Below are 17,511 nucleotides of genomic sequence, written 5' to 3'. Positions count from 1 at the left end.
GTCGTCCACTTCTTGCTGGACTGCCCACTTTTAGCCGCTCTACGGCGGACTTCTAACTTTCCCAGCACCCTGCCTTCGGTGTTGGGCGACAATGCCTCAACAGCAGCTTTAAATTTACGTTTTATCCGTGAGAGTGTTTTTTATACTTGTATGTAGGTTTCAGCGCATGTCCCTCTGTGTCCTCCACCCCAATGCTTTTAGGGTGGAGGTTATAATGTGTTGCAGCGTGGCTGGCTTTCCCTTTTTAATATCGTGGTTGGCCAGCCACTGTAATCTGCTTTCATGTTTTACACCCGTCTGTTTCTAGCGTCTCTTGTTTTCTTCTCCTCTTTTTTTCGTTTTAGTATTCGTTGCCTTCCATTCGTTCTTGTGGCTTTTCCTTTCTATCAGCTTTGTGTTACATGTTTCGTCAATTTTGCTCTCACCCTCGTGGCAATGTTTTAATAGGAACAAGGGACCGATGATCTCGTAGTTTTGTCCCTTCTCTCTTTTAAAACCAACCAACCAAATCTTTATAGACACTGAAGTAGCTTCGGGTGCATCCCAACGGTGTTTACGCAATGCTCACTATATAGGGAGTGAAGTAAAAAGAAGCCGACAGATTTGCACTATCTGTTGAGAATTCCCGGAGCAACAAATTCAGGGTAGAAACCCACGTCCTCAGGCGTCGTCCAGTGATTCAACAGAGCACTCCAGTTGTAGTGATAGGCGAGTGCCGCTAGGCAGCGTGTCCGCCGCCTAACGTTGTCCCGTGCGCTGGCATCTCCGCCGTTACGCTGTGTTCAGTGCTCTCTGCTGCGTTGTGAGGAAGCCTCGTCCGACCCCACGTGACGTCCTAAGTGCTCAGCCCCACTGCGTCCTTCGCTGTACAAATTCAAGGTCACTGGCTAAGCGGTGGCGCAGGGGAGACTGTTGGTCGCCACATTATTTCGCTCTGTACCGTCGTTATATAATGTTTGCCGACGTGGCTTGCAGTCCCAAACCTCGAACTCAAGGTAGTCTCAAGAATCCTTTGAAGATTGTGGAGTAATGTTCTGTTACACGCTGTATACGTATAAACAAGCTAGCAGATAATGCTGGCGGGTCGAGGACACAGATTGCGGAAGCTGCTGTCCAGTATACAAGCGTCGCAACTTCAGTAAACAGTACCAAAACTCAATTCAGAAAAGTTAGCTTAGGCTCGAATCTCGGGGTGACAATAGGCAGTTGAATCCCAACGTAAAAAGTAACATACTGCACATAAATAGATCGGAAGACCACTTGTTGTTTGTTACAACATTTGCAGAACAATAAATGTAAACAGTTGCATCAGTTAGTAGTTCCAAGAATATTAGCCTCCTCGTGATGATCTTTCTGCTGTGTTACATGGCCAAGAAATTAAACGTGAAGACTTAATTTTTTCCGAAAAGTGTGGTCATGAAATTTGGACCATCCTTAATGTTTTTCATGTATTGTGTTTTTTTTGCCGGCCGGAGTGACCGAGCGGTTCTAGGCGCTTCAGTCTGAAACCGCGCGACGACTACGGACGCAGGTTGTGTGTGATGTCCTTAGGTTAGATAGGTTTAAGTAGTTCTAAGTTCTAGGGGACTGATTACCTCAGATGTTACGTCCCATAGTGCTCAAAGTAATTTGAACATTTTTTGTGTTTTTACATTACACAGAGGATTATTGATTTTATACACAGTATAGGTATGTAGCAACAGAGTGAACGAGACAGCGATTGGGCAAGCCCAGTTGAGGGTCGTAAGCCCATATACTCGCTAGCTGGAAGTACGTGGCTCAAGCTAATGCAGTTCTAACTAATCTCTGAAAGCACCGGTATTGGCATTGTGAGGCGATCACCTTAGCAATTGTGGAAAAGACAGCCGCTGTCTCACTCGCCGATGGAAACCTCAACACACGTAAAAATTCCGAAAGGATTAGGAGTTTTTGTGAGTTTTTGTTTGGTACCATCATCTCAACTTCTTTAGCTCTTCCTGGCGCGCTAGATATACCTTCTCGTGGGATCCTCCCAGCAACCTCTGCTGCGTGTGGAACACGATTGTCATGCACGATTTCTTAAAGTGTGACCCTCCTGTACAAGCACAATCCCTGTCTGCACCATTGGACGGCTATCCCAAAAGCTATTGAAATTACCCGTGTACATGTAAAACATTTAATTTGCGTGGTTTCAAACTATTCTTATCACGAGCGAATACTTCCAGGTAAATGAAAACTTGATCCAGACCTTCATTAGAACTCAGATCTGCAGCCAGCCACAACTAATCCGTTTAAAAATTCAGGCTCACTGAGCACGCCTCCAGATCCGACACAGACTTTGAGTCTCAACAATGTCTATTCCCATCACGCGCGGAAAGTTTGGCCCATGTGTTTTGTGGTAGTACCAACACTGCAGAAAAAAGCCGTTCAACCGTGCCGTACGCTATAAATAAAAGTTTCAGTTGAGTTGAATTCATTGAAACGAACGTAGCAAATGAAATTCAGTAGGCTAAATGCAATAACATGAAAAGCTAGTGGAATCTCGCCATATATGCTGAAACTGCTAAAACAGAAATGTTTTCTGAGAAATGAAAATACGAGGCTGAGTCGGTAAATAAGTCGCAAACTGGGATGATGGCATCAGAGCCGTGTGAACCAGCCTGAAATTTACTTTTCTTTCCATCAAACTTCCCTTGTAAACTTGAAACACTTACGTCATCGTTGGTAAGGCTTTAAAAGACCGCAGTATAGAGTTCGTGTGGCAGCGTTCATATCAAAAGAGTTGACTCGCGGTATATAATAAATTTGTTAGGTTCTTTAAATTGCTGCAAACCACAAGACAAAGATGTGTCCTGAGGACAGCGAAATACCCCGAGATGGGGAAACAATTAGTCATCACTGGACAAGCAGAGCGGCTAGGACATTCCTCATTTGCGACTTTTTCTCGTCCTTTGCTGTATCCAGTTGAAGAAAGATGTCCATGATATGGAGTTAAAGTCACAAGAGGGACGAATTTCCCCATGGACGTGCTCCGTGGACTGTCCCTCGGCTCACAGAAATAGCGTTGCTCTAGGCGGGTATACACCCGTAACACACGTGCTATCGTAGTCTGACTGGAGATCATTACCCACTGGTGCATAAAACTGTGTGTCGGCTGTCTTCCACGTGACGTGTACTGATACGTATAGGCTGGAAATTTAAAACTCTATTCGATATTCTTGCGTTTGCCACTTACATACTGATTCACTGTCTTATGTCAAACCATAGTTAGTCCAGCATAATCTGCTCATCGTAATAAATCTACTGTACTGGCTCAGAGTTTGAAGTGGGTCAAACGCAGTGGCACTCAGCTTGGAAACCGTTAATTTGTTTGTTACATTCAGTCTACAACGGACATCCTGTACCTACGTCCAGAATGGGGTGGAGAGAGGGGGGAGGGGCGGGAGAGCGTTGAGACGCCGGTGCTCGGCGTCGACGAGTTGCCACCACGGCTCAGCGCGGCCCAGGAACGGAACGACCGCAGTCCCAGACGTTCCCGGCTAGTGGCGGAGGTGCCTTACGTGGTGGCGCTGCAGGCTGTCGTGACCACGACGCGAGAGCTAGGTCGTCCTCTGCTCCAGTACTGGCGGATCACGGATACGATGGCATCCAAGCAGCCTGGGGCCTGGGTGGCAGCACTGGCGACCGTAGACGCTGAGGAGGGACCCTCAGCCCACCAGATGTGATGCTAGACCGCAAAGTCAGCTGTCCCGTACGATGGCGGACGATGGCAAACAAAGAGAGGTATCTCGACAAGAAGATGACCTTCGCATCACGTAGCTCCCCTGCCGTAACGCTGTGAAAGCGTTCCGGACTTCGGTAACACGACTGCTACTAGAAGAGTGGCCGTACCATCGTTCTGCTGTGACGTAATGCTGTGCTAGCTTACTGCTGCAAGGAGCGCGATAAGGGCAACGACCGTTGTGCGGGCCGGTGGCACCACACTGCAGCAGTCACCAACAGCCCGACAGTGTTCATCGGAGCAAAATATCTTTCTGCGATCTGTAGCTGCACGCCAAATACATGAATTTCGAACGAAACATTTACTAATTGAAACACGAGCCTATTTCAGTAGAAATTAGTTTACTTGTACATGACTTAGTCATTTCTGTAGCAAAGGAAGGTTGGAGAGGTGTCAGTGTTGGACCGGCGCGCGCGGCTGTGTGTTTCAGCGGAACGGCTCCGCGGACTTTGACGGCGTGTTCAACATGCGCACCGGCGCCGACGACCTGTACCGTGTGGGCGAGCTGGCGCGCTGGAACTACGACGAGCGGACGCGCTTCTTCCCGGGCCGCTGCGGCAACGTCGAGGGCTCCGCCGGCGAGCTGTGGCCGCCCAAGCGCTCCAAGGACGACCGCATCGGACTCTTCTCGCCGGACCTCTGCAGGTAGGCCCGGCCGACTCCAGCAGGTCAGGGGCTGGAGCGCCGTTTGTTGATCCTGCAGATCCACTGTGACTTTTAGGGTTCTGCATCGAAACCTATGTCCATACCATACCATACCATACCGTGCAGTGCAGTGCGTGGGAGAAGGTGCTCTTCATTGTACACGCATACCATCAAATATTTAACACATTAACTCATTTGTAAAGTGTTCAGATACCCGAAGCTGCTTTGTACAGGGGGGTTTGAGTCTTTGAAGAATCAAGCGTGGGGGGTGGTTGTTGGTAGGTATCTACTGCATTAGTATGAATGCAAGAGAACAGGGTGCAACTAGTTGTTGATACATGTGACATCCTTGGGAACACACTGCCGCATGCGAAGATATTAGACAGTTTCTGAAAAAACTATGGCAAAAGCTATTGAGGTATTACGTGTATCTCTCTACTACACGATGACCTCAGACGAAATGGTGCCACAGTGGTCAGCATCACAGATCCTTAACTTTGCGCCCTGTGTTCGAATCCCGTTTGTTCCTATTTATTATATTATTTTCCTTTATCTACTCATGCCTGTAAAAGGTTGCTACACGAATGTTTCCTATCAGATTAGGCAATCGAAGAGCCAGGATGGAAAATGACAATGTTATAAAAAGGATAGTAACTACTCACCATATAGCGGAGATACTCAGTGGTAGATAGCCACAACAAAGAGACAGTCAAACAAGTAAGCTTTCCCCGAAACGACCTCCATTGTAATTAGGTGTGTGTGTTTGGGGGGGGGGGGGGGGGAGGAGGGGCGGCGTCTGCTTCTTTTTCGGAAAAAAGTTCACTTGTTTGACTCCTTTTGTCGCGCCCGCCTGCGACTCCTCTTGTCGCGCCCGCCTGCGACTCCTCTTGTCGCGCCCGCCTGCGACTCCTCTTGTCGCGCCCGCCTGCGACTCCTCTTGTCGCGCCCGCCTGCGACTCCTCTTGTCGCGCCCGCCTGCGACTCCTCTTGTCGCGCCCGCCTGCGACTCCTCTTGTCGCGCCCGCCTGCGACTCCTCTTGTCGCGCCCGCCTGCGACTCCTCTTGTCGCGCCCGCCTGCGACTCCTCTTGTCGCGCCCGCCTGCGACTCCTCTTGTCGCGCCCGCCTGCGACTCCTCTTGTCGCGCCCGCCTGCGACTCCTCTTGTCGCGCCCGCCTGCGACTCCTCTTGTCGCGCCCGCCTGCGACTCCTCTTGTCGCGCCCGCCTGCGACTCCTCTTGTCGCGCCCGCCTGCGACTCCTCTTGTCGCGCCCGCCTGCGACTCCTCTTGTCGCGCCCGCCTGCGACTCCTCTTGTCGCGCCCGCCTGCGACTCCTCTTGTCGCGCCCGCCTGCGACTCCTATTGTCGCGCCCGCCTGCGACTCCTCTTGTCGCGCCCGCCTGCGACTCCTCTTGTCGCGCCCGCCTGCGACTCCTCTTGTCGCGCCCGCCTGCGACTCCTCTTGTCGCGCCCGCCTGCGACTCCTCTTGTCGCGCCCGCCTGCGACTCCTCTTGTCGCGCCCGCCTGCGACTCCTCTTGTCGCGCCCGCCTGCGACTCCTCTTGTCGCGCCCGCCTGCGACTCCTCTTGTCGCGCCCGCCTGCGACTCCTCTTGTCGCGCCCGCCTGCGACTCCTATTGTCGCGCCCGCCTGCGACTCCTCTTGTCGCGCCCGCCTGCGACTCCTCTTGTCGCGCCCGCCTGCGACTCCTCTTGTCGCGCCCGCCTGCGACTCCTCTTGTCGCGCCCGCCTGCGACTCCTCTTGTCGCGCCCGCCTGCGACTCCTATTGTCGCGCCCGCCTGCGACTCCTCTTGTCGCGCCCGCCTGCGACTCCTCTTGTCGCGCCCGCCTGCGACTCCTCTTGTCGCGCCCGCCTGCGACTCCTCTTGTCGCGCCCGCCTGCGACTCCTCTTGTCGCGCCCGCCTGCGACTCCTCTTGTCGCGCCCGCCTGCGACTCCTCTTGTCGCGCCCGCCTGCGACTCCTCTTGTCGCGCCCGCCTGCGACTCCTCTTGTCGCGCCCGCCTGCGACTCCTCTTGTCGCGCCCGCCTGCGACTCCTCTTGTCGCGCCCGCCTGCGACTCCTCTTGTCGCGCCCGCCTGCGACTCCTCTTGTCGCGCCCGCCTGCGACTCCTCTTGTCGCGCCCGCCTGCGACTCCTCTTGTCGCGCCCGCCTGCGACTCCTCTTGTCGCGCCCGCCTGCGACTCCTCTTGTCGCGCCCGCCTGCGACTCCTCTTGTCGCGCCCGCCTGCGACTCCTCTTGTCGCGCCCGCCTGCGACTCCTCTTGTCGCGCCCGCCTGCGACTCCTCTTGTCGCGCCCGCCTGCGACTCCTCTTGTCGCGCCCGCCTGCGACTCCTCTTGTCGCGCCCGCCTGCGACTCCTCTTGTCGCGCCCGCCTGCGACTCCTCTTGTCGCGCCCGCCTGCGACTCCTCTTGTCGCGCCCGCCTGCGACTCCTCTTGTCGCGCCCGCCTGCGACTCCTCTTGTCGCGCCCGCCTGCGACTCCCTTTGTCGTCCCACCTGTGACTCCTATCAAATTAGAGGATGAAATGGCTTATATTAATGGTAATTGCAATTGTATTTCATAGTATGTATATCACATTTATTGCTACGTTGAGGGAGTACAATATTTTTGAATTCTCATATTCAAATACTTCATTCTTGTATCCGTTCTCATTTATTCTTGTGTTTTATTCAAATGTTTATTCTTCAGGAAGATTGGGTGCATTTCCTTGGATGATAAGGATCGTGCAAATGTTAGAAACGCAGACATTCCGAACACAATGTGCATCACGCGTACTTTCGCGACAGACCTTGGGTAACGGCTGACTACTGACAATTGGCACGTTCAATTAATTATGAATCAACATACACAGGAATACTACAGAAAAAAATTAATTTCTCATTTTCTTTTCTTAAAATTCATTCATCTGACATACAATTAGTAGGAGAATAAAGACAACGCTGTATCAATATACACTGGAAAAGATTCGCATAATAACTGTCTACAGACATGGTTATATAAATGAAAAACAAAAATAAAAGTAATAACTCAATTTCGAAAACGGGGCTAAAGTTAAGAATTGAAGATTTTTCTGGGAAGCAAATGTTGTGCTGAGTGCAGCTTTGCAAAGAAAAATTAAATCCTCGAGGAGAGGACTGACTCATTCTTTGGCGGAGTAAGCTTAAACAAAATGCTGGAAATTCTACGGTATAAGACACTGAAGTGAGGCTACAGGTGCAACAAGGAAGAACAAAAAACGTGAATCAGAATAGTCATACTTTAGGAAGAGTTACGTGGAATTCGAGAAGGTCTAAGGCAATGTTGCGGGATATTACGAATTTCGTTAATTGAACATCGAACAAGTAAATCAGTGAAACAAACTAAAAAGTATAACGGCGTCAGGTGCAAGTGATAAGTTTCGCAAAATGCACATAAGTCACGAATGAATGTGAAAAGCAGAACAGATCATCTTTGAATAGTCAAATGGCAAATATTGTTTCCATTTTCCTAACCATCGTCATGTATAAAAGGAGCACCTTGGTGACGCACCAGTCCGTGTGAGCGTGTCGTCATGCTTATCTTCGCCTGTAGCTGTTACAGCTGAACCGTTGACTATGCTTTGCGGACTGGATGTTCTGGGTCTGTTCGTTAATTTCCTTCCCTGGACTCTACCTTCGAGAATCTTGTTGACCCAAGAGCACTAAGATGATGGTAATGTTACATGAAGTTCACTGCTACACTTTTTATGCGAAGGAAGTGATGAGTGTGTGACGCTTGTGGGGTGGCTCGAGTTGTATCGGGGTGCGATCCATCGATGTCGGGGTGTTGCAGGCGTAGTGGTAACTGTGAGCAGCCAAGTTGGAGGTCAAAAAAGTCCACAGCTCGCAAATAAACACAGCGATGGCCATGAAGCAGTGGCAGGCGCGCCATCACACCTGGTGGAAGCGAAGGGCAACGACCATTTAGCACGGCTGCCATAGCCAAACGAAAATGTCCCCACGAACTACAAAAATATACTAATAAGGATACGTCAATGCGCGTAGGAATATACTAAAAAAAAATCAGACGAACTCCAGAGAGTGTATATTGTTAACGTGCTTCGAAGATGAATTATTTAGCAAAAATTCTTCCAGTACCTCGACATAGGCAAAAGAATAATATCGGCGCTAGGCATTTTCGTAAGTTGAGGTCATACATTTAATCAAGTGTAACACAATGCACAGTGACTCTTGCCACAGAAAGTGGTGGGCTCAATCTCGTAGGCGTCGTTAACAAAGCAAAATGCATATGTATGAGATACGCTTAACAAAATATGGAAGAAACCCCCGACTCGTTTAATGTCACAACTTTTGACTGAGATGGCGCCACATGACATTGAAAAAAAAATTGTTCAAATGGCTCTGAGCACTATGGGACTTAACATCTGTGGTCATCAGTCCCCTAGAACTTAGAACTACTTAAACCTAACTAACCTAAGGACATCAATAAACAGGATTCGAACCTGCGACCGTAGCGGTCACGCGGTTCCAAACTGAAGCGCCTAGAACCGCACGGCCACACCGGCCAGCCATGACTTTGAACCAATCATTCAATTTCCAACCTATCCCCGACGATCTCTAACAACTAAAACATAAGTTAATATAATGCAGTTCCATTAAAATAATTACCCCGGGAGAGGTAACGACGAAAGTGAGAAACAAACATAAAAATTATCGGGACAGAAAGACAGAAAGATTGTCGAGGTAAAGTAGCAAAATAAATACTGGCAAACCATATTGGAAAACATTGTCAAGATTTACCGTCACGGGTTAGAGCATCTCGGTATTTCACAGTCAACTGCAAAGTAGCAACAAATTCGAAACTGCACGCGATAAGTCTTGCAAATACATGTGTATAAAGTGCATTTTGATGGATACTGAAGAACACAAGTTTGCAAGAGGAGACGTCACAGAAACACGGGCTGTTGCTTGACAAATGTTGTCGTGAATCACAGTAGAGCAGCGATTAGCAGTCCAACAACACTTTATTACATAGTCACAGAACATACAACATAACAAGTCAAAGATACATTGTCCTAAGAGTAAACAAACAGTCTCTCACTTGCGAGAAGTACATCACTCTGTGACATCCTCCCCACCCTGGTCGACCTCCAAAGGTACGGCCAGCTGCACAGGACGACTAATGATGTGACCTTCTGGTGTCCGGAGTATTATCGTCCTTACCCTGCCGTCTCTTCCTGGTAGTACCTTTTCTATCCTGGCCTTCTTCCACATATGTCGCGGACGAAGGTCCTCTTGGATCAGCACGATGTCGCCAGGGCGAAAGGGGATGACTCGTACCGATGGGCGTTTAACTTCATGGTAGTTCCGGAGCTCCAATAGGTATTCTTTAACCCAACGGTTCCAAAAACTGTCACAGAGTTGCTGTCTCAGTCGGAATTCCTTTGTTAAATTCGTACTCGCTGAAGGCTCTGGTCCCGTCGGAATAGTCGTAAGTTTTTCTCCCGCCATAAAATGGGATGGTGTGAGTGCATCACAATCATCTCCTGGTGTGATGGGCCTGGAGTTCACCGCGGCTTCAATACTGATCAAGGTGGTGTTCAGTTGTTCCTCAGTGAGCTTTGCGAGTCCCAATACCTTCCGTAGGCAACGCTTTATAGTGCCCACCATTCTTTCCCACCATCCTCCCCACCAAGCCGCACGGGAGACAATGAATTTCCAAGTAATACCGTGGTGGGCGAGGAACTGATAAGATTTTGTGGTGGTTAATGCCTTCCAAAGTTGGGCTAGTTCCATATTCGTGGCGTGGAATGTTTTCGCGTTATCTGTATATATCGTGTGGGGTAGTCCACGTCTTCCGGCGAATCGCTGAAGTGCCATAAGAAACTTGTCCGTTGACAAGTCTGTACAGAGTTCGAGGTGTACAGCTCGTGTGGTAGCACATGTGAAAAGAGTGATATATGACTTGTGCGTTTCCTTCCCCACTTTGATGAATAGTGGGCCAGCAAAGTCTATTCCGGTTACAGCAAATGGTTTGGCAGGTGAAACTCGTTCAGGTGGCAGCGGTGCTTCGATCTGTTGCCCTCGTGGATTCTTCAAGATCTTGCATGCGAGGCATGAGTATAGGATTCTTTTGATGGCCTGACGAGCTCGAAGGATCCAAAATTCGGTTCGCAGTTCGGATAGTACAGAACGAACACCAAAGTGATGAAGGCGGATGTGTGTCTCTCGAATAACCAATTGTGTGAAGTGGTGGGAACCGTCAAGGAGTACAGGATGTTTTTGTTCCCTATTTAGGCTAGTGCACTGCAGTCGACCTCCTAAACGTATCAGTCCATCTTCTAGGAAAGGATTGTATCGTGCGATTTTTGACTCTCTTGGCAGTGATAAGTTATTCTGAAGTGCATGTAATTCGTTGGGGAAGGAATCTCTCTGGCCCACTCGAATCCAATACATTTTGGCAGCTGATAATTCAGTGGCTGTAAGTTCTCCTGAAGATTTATTCTTCTGACGAATGTTGTGTAGGAAACGGAGAGTCCATGCTGTGATACGAATGAGCTTCCAGTATGAGCTGAATTTAAGTAAGTTCAAAAGGCTGGTTGGCGTAGATATCGACAAAACTTGGCTCTGCGTTTTCTTCCTCATTTCTTCGGGAGGAAGTCGTACCATCGTTGGAGTATTGTTGTTTGGCCAGCATCCAGGAGGGCGCGTAAGCCAAGGCGGCCCATGCCACCAAATGTCCAAAGGATTCATTTGGTAACCGAGGAGTCCACGTGAGAGGTGATCAGCAGGATTGTCTGGTCCTGGGCAGTGTTTCCATTGCGTGGGAGTCGTGTGTGTTTGTAACTCAGTTACACGATTACAAACGAAGGTCTTCCATCTGTTAGGATCACAGCGAATCCAACTTAGTGTTGTTGTAGAATCCGTCCACAGTATCGCACGGGCAATTTTAAAGTCTGCAGCGCGGCAAAAGTAACACAATAGTCTGGTCCCAACTACTGCTGCTAAAAGTTCGAGTCGAGGCAAAATCACCTTCTTAATAGGAGCAAGTCTGTTCTTGCTACAGACTAAATGGGTTACGACGTCATCATCTAAGTCGGTACGAATGTACAAAGCTGCTCCATATGCCTTTTCCGAGGCATCACAGAATACGTGCAGCTGAGTGTCTCTTCCATGAGCTGTAGCTATCCATCTAGGGACACGTAATGTGACAATGAAGGTAAGCTAGATATCCAAGCGCGCCATCGTGCCCCTAAGTCCCAGGGCATAAGTTCATCCCAGCCAATTCCTCGGCACCATGTGTCCTGGAATAGCAATTTCCCAACAAGAGAAACTGGGGAAAACAGTCCGAGTGGGTCATAGAATTTAGCCGTACATTGTAAAAGGAGTCGTTTGGTTCCTGGCTCTTCTGACGACCTTCTGATGATTTCGCTAGGATCGATACAGAAGTAGTCACCTGCGGCGTTCCAGTCTACACCTAAAACTTGAGTCTGGGTGTGGAGTTCTCGCCCTTCTGCCCTCCAGATAGTGTGGAGTTGTTCACAGTTGGTAGCCCATTTTGATAAGGGGAGACTGATCAATTTCATTAGGGTTACAAGTTCATAGTATATAGTTATCACCTTCTACTGAGATCACAAAATCGTCCATGTATGCAGTCTTGTTTATAACTGGCGCTACGGTGGGAAATGCTGTCATACACTTGTCGGCAAGTTCTCTTAGTGTTGCAGAAAGTAAAAATGGGCTGCAGGTCAGGCCGAATGGGAGTCTGTTGAAACGGTATTCTGTTAGTTCGTCTGTCGTTTGAAGATTTCCTGTTTGATCCTGGCTAATCTTGAACCAGAAAAATCTGGTCAAGTCTTTGTCCTTTTCGTTCAAGGTTAATTGAAGGAAAGCTTGTGTGATGTCCGCGACGATAGCCGTAGAATATAATCTGAAACGCAGTAAAATTTCCAGAATCTCTGGTAATAGGTTCGGTCCTACTTCTAATACCTCATTCAGAGAAGGTGCATTGTTTTCGTGAGATGAGGCGTCAAAAACTATTCTCCGCTTAGTGGTTCCGTATTTCTCCTTCCTCGCTGCATGATGAGGGAGATAAAATAGCTCCTTTCCTGAGAGTGGGGTGGGAGCGTCCTCTACTTGCCCCTTCGTAATGTAGTCTAGCATAAGATCGAAATACATTTGCTTAAATGTCTCTTGACGTTGAAATCTTTCCCTGAGGTGCTTGAATCGTTTTTCCGCGATAGGTCTGTTAATCGAAAGCATTTTGTTGCATTTTGGGAAGTGTAACGACTGTTCGATGATCCTTTATAGAGAAAGATGCTCTAAACTCTTCAAGAAGTCTCGTATCCTTGTTGTTCACAGGTAGATCCTGATCGGCAGTAATCCCTATAGTTTCCAAGTCCCAAAAGCGTCTGAAAGCATTGTCAGAGTGCAGAGGAGATCGGTTAGTCTGAGCAAAATTTACCACGGTTGCATGCACACAGGCTTGTGACTTGTTACCACTAAGTATCCAACCAAACAGAGAAGGAACTAACACTAAGGTTTCAGAGATGCGTATGGGCGAATTGTGCTTCACTATCTTCCAATAAAAATCGCCTCCTACAAGAATCTCCACGGGAAGATCTTCTGTTGTATCGATTTTCGGATCTGCTAGCGTAATCTTACGGGTATCTGGTAAACTCTTTATATGTTGTGGAACTGAAGGCTGGTGAGAAATAACGTGAGTACTTTCGAAGGCAGTAAGTGGCACTGAAGAATTCTGCCAAAGCCCCTTCATATTAAACTGAACAAGCCTGCGGTGGCGTGGGCGTGTAGGGTTTGATTCAAAGGAACAAACAGTTCGTTCTTGTCGGTCTATCGTTAGCAGTTTGAGATCATCAGTCAGCGATTTTGCTATGAAGCTGGACTGACTACCTGCGTCCAGTAGACATCGCGTTGTCCTGCTCAATCCTGTAGGTCCTGAGACGCATACTTGAGCTGTCTGAAGGTACGTGTATCCGTGGGGAGCGACAGATACCTTTCCCACGGAAGTAACGTTTGTCTGACCCGCAGGACCCCTAATATCCTTTCGTTCCTCACAAATGGACTTATGATGCAGTCTTTTACAGTTAACACACCGAGCCTTTTCTTTCTTTTTGCAATTTGACACTTTGTGCCCACGTTGAAGACAAAGAAAGCATCTGTTTGCTAGTTTCAATTTATCTGTTCGATCATTAACGCGTACGATCTTCTTACAGTCTTGCGCCCAATGACCGTCAGATTCACAAAAGACGCAGAATGGTTCCTTTACGCTGGTATCCTTCGGAGTCGATCTTTTAGATTTCGCGTGTACGTGAAGTGTGGACGCTGTGGGAAGGTTATTAGAAGTGCTTGAAAATTCACCGCGTATCTTCTGCGTGGTAAGCGCCCCGTCGACTTCCTCGTTCAGAAACTCTATCAGTTGCAAAATGTCCCCTTCGGATATTCCTGTACGCTTGGCGTGAATTATCCAGCGGCGGCATATATCATCCGGAAAAGCGTGTAAAATTTTCGGCGCAAGGACACGGACGTATCCGTTCACGTCTTCCCCCAAGTGCCCGGAGAGCTTGAATACGTCGCTGGCATTCAATGAATGTTGAATTAAGTTCCTCTGGGGTGGACAGCTTAATTGGTTTTATGGCTTCGAGATAATCTAAGTGGGCTTGAATTATTCGATCCTTGTTGCCATAACGCGCTCGGAGAATCCTCTTCGTTTCTGCGTACGTCTCGGCCGTCACCGCAATACCGTCCACTAAATGCTTTGGTTCTCCCGAGAGATAGCCGCGAAGAAAAATGTGTTTATTGATTGTAGTTACCGTCGGATCTTTGTCAACCGACTGCTCAAACTGCTCCCAGAATCGCGCCCATGTCTCAATATCGCCTGAAAAAGGCTCAAGTATGATCGGCGGAAGTTTTACTGAAGCTGTGGGAACACTCATTGTTACAGATTGTGACGGCGGATTGTCGGGAATCTTTGTCTGCTATCGATTTCGCAAGCTGTTTCTCTATTTCGTGAGACAATCGGGAAATTGTGAGTTTCGCGGTGTCTATATAATCTTCGCATTTAGGAACATCATCTTCGTATTCGCCATCGTCTAACAACTCGTGAATATCCTCATCTAATTTAACGAGGCGGTCCGGAACGCTTCCCAATCTGTCATTGTAATATTTATAATCCGCGATATCCGATGTGTCGGGCAACCTTGCAACTTCCGTCACGAGTCGCGTGATGTTTGCTCTTTCTCTCATACGTTTTCTCTTTAGAGAGTGTAATTGCGCTTCTGGTTTGTGGTCTGGCACGTCCATTCCGTCCAATTACTCGAAAGTTTAAAGCAGTGTCGGCTAGCGATCAGCTGGTCCTAGTAAGGCGGTATCTTTGGATCGCTAGTCGAAGTCGTTCAATTGATGGTCGCTAGATGGCAGCACTAGTCATAAACAATCTACAGGCGTAGCGTAGGATCTGATAATTCGTTAAAGCGCTAATCGAACAGCTGCAATAGCAGTACACAGCGGCAATAATGTAATCAGTTGCCTTTACAAATGGCACTACAAAACATGTTGCGTGATAATTCAATTGAACTTAGCTGTGTATGATGGCGGTTGTCGTCGAAGAGCTTGTTGCGCGGTGTAACAAATCGCTGCAGCAAACCCCGTCGTAGGATTGCCGCGTGACGTGCGTCCAGATTTCGGTTCACTACGACAATTGTGGAATTGTCTCGGGCAAAGTCAGTCCCGGGTTTCGGCACCAAATTCTTATGTCGTGAATCACAGTAGAGCAGCGATTAGCAGTCCAACAACCTTTATTACATAGTCACAGAACATACAATATAACAAGTCAGAGATACATTATCCTAAGAGTAAACAAACAGTCTCTCACTTGCGAGAAGTACATCACTCTGTGACAAATGTCGAAGTGCCGTCAAATCGAAGTACTTGCAGCGGTCGATCGAACAACCGCGACAGTGGTCTCCCAATCAATAATGCCACGCGACCATTCCATTCCTCTTTTTTTTTTTTTTTAAGGCAAACTGAAAATATGAAAAGTGAAGAAACGATAAAGATAGTACAGTGACAGTATTGCCGACTAAACGAGATAGTTTCAAGGTGTCTTTACATTGATGTGAGTGGTGTGGCAGCCAATGAGCATAATTTAATGAATAGTAGCGGGATGTGATCTCAGATTTTTATAACTTTTTTTTTCAATTTCTGTCCTTATGGCGCATAAAGCTGGAGTAAGAGCGTAAAAGATTATTCTTTCAGCCAACCACTTTTAAAATACAACAGCTGGTACAAAACGAAAAAACAGATATGGCAATAAATTTATAGAGATGGGTGTGTGATAGGACAGGGACGAAGCACGAAGAGGATTTAAGCTGGGCAAAGGACTTGGAGATTATGGAGATGGAGGGTTGGCGGGGAAAGTGGGGGAGGCAGTGAGGAAGAGCACGCTTCTGTTATGAAGCAGCATGTATAGCTGTGAGCTAGAAACAGTCAGAGAGACGCATGTCATGGTTGGTTGATAGCTCTGACACTGGACTGGAAGGAAGGAAGGAAGGAAGGGAGGAAGGAAGGAAGGAAGGAAGGAAGAGGAGGTTAATTAGGATTTATCTTTCCTCCGACGAAGTCAGTTGACACGGATCACAAGCTATAGTTGGAAAAGTGTGGGGAAGAAAATCGGACATGTCTTCTCAGACGAATCACTCCAGCCTTGAGCGATTTAGGGAAATCACGCAAAACGTAAATCTGGAAGGCCACAAGGAAATTTGAACGGAAGTCTTCCTATGTACAATTTCAATATCTTCTCGCTGCTTTATCCCGCTCTGTATGAGACTGTTGAAAGTTATCAACATGACATGGGTGATAGTACAATAAGATTCATAGATACGAAAGTATTCTATGATTCCAGTAACAGTATCCGATTAAAAGTGTGTGGACACACGATGCAAGGCAGGATTGACGATTAGATGTCATTAGAGAGTGACCCGCCGGTGTGAAAGGTGGAGCAGTAACGGCAGTGTGTGTAGATAAGGAGCGCACAGTGATCTCGAACGTGGATTAGTCACTGGTTGTTACTTCAGAAACATGTCAATCTGGGCCATTTCAGCCCTTGCAGAGTTGCCCGTGTGGCCTGACGCTGATGTGGTTACGGAGAGCAGAGACGAGTGAGCGCCCGCAGATAAACAAAGAGCACGCAGACCGCCGGCACTGACGGACGGGAAGCGAGGAATGTTGCAGAGGGTGGCCGTAAAAAGTCGCATGGGATCGGCGGAAGGAGTCACTAGTGAGTTTGAGTGCCACGAGCGGTATAGCTAGCACAACGGCTGTGCGTGAGGAGTCAGAAATAATGGAATACAATGGTTGTGCAACTCCTAACAAGCCACAAATTTCTGTACTCAGTGCTAAGCGACGCTCGAGGCGGAATAAACAGCGACGCCGCCGGGCAGTGGATGACTGCAGACGCGTGGTCTGGAGCAATGAATCACACTATTGGGCTTGGCTTGGCTATCCAATGGGCGGGTGGGTGGAAGCAAGGGCGGAGGAGGTGGTTATTTAATATGGTGGTGTTTTCCGTGCGTTGGTGCATGGTCCCCCTATCGCACAGAAACAAAACGCGCTAAGCGCGGCAGTATATGAACACATCATTTTGTAGCTTTGTATTCTGCGTGCGTAGAGGAGCATTCGGAAATGATTATATCAGCACAAGAATGCACCCTATCATAAATCAGCGCTGTGACGTAATGGTTTGTGGACAATAACATCTCTGAATTGAACTGGCCTGCCCAGAGTCGCAACGTGAATCCAGTGGAGCGCGTCTGGGATCAGTTAGAGCGTCGACTTCGTTTCAGACCCTGTGTTCAGCATCATTACCTTCTCTGATCTGGCCTCCTGAGGAACAATGCCTGCCGTTCGACAGACGTTCAGACACATTATTGAATGTGTGTGTGTCAAGCCGTCATTAACTCGAAGGGTGGACACATCCCACATCAATGCCCACTAGTGTGTGTCGGGATACTTTGGATCAGCGAGCGTGCGTAGTGGTCCAGAGAGTGCGGCGCCAGCGGAGCGCGGCCACACGTGACGT

The 17,511-nt window shown here is 48.3% G+C and overlaps 1 protein-coding gene across 4 annotated transcripts in view; it reads left to right on the top strand.

Annotated features, from left to right (window-relative positions):
• The window catches only part of LOC126416233 (protein croquemort-like), a 274,990-nt gene that overhangs the window by 167,374 nt on the left and 90,105 nt on the right, over positions 1 to 17,511 (top strand). For all 4 annotated transcript variants that reach the window (XM_050083842.1, XM_050083843.1, XM_050083844.1 and 1 more), the window contains one exon: positions 4,191 to 4,405. In XM_050083842.1, the coding sequence (XP_049939799.1) occupies positions 4,191 to 4,405 (215 nt within the window). The remainder of the gene's footprint in view (positions 1 to 4,190; positions 4,406 to 17,511) is intronic.

Source organism: Schistocerca serialis, chromosome 8 (assembly GCF_023864345.2).
Source record: "Schistocerca serialis cubense isolate TAMUIC-IGC-003099 chromosome 8, iqSchSeri2.2, whole genome shotgun sequence".
Classification (NCBI taxonomy): domain Eukaryota; kingdom Metazoa; phylum Arthropoda; class Insecta; order Orthoptera; family Acrididae; genus Schistocerca; species Schistocerca serialis.
Note: the sequence above shows the minus strand (reverse complement) of the source record. Positions and strands in the feature narration are given on the sequence as shown.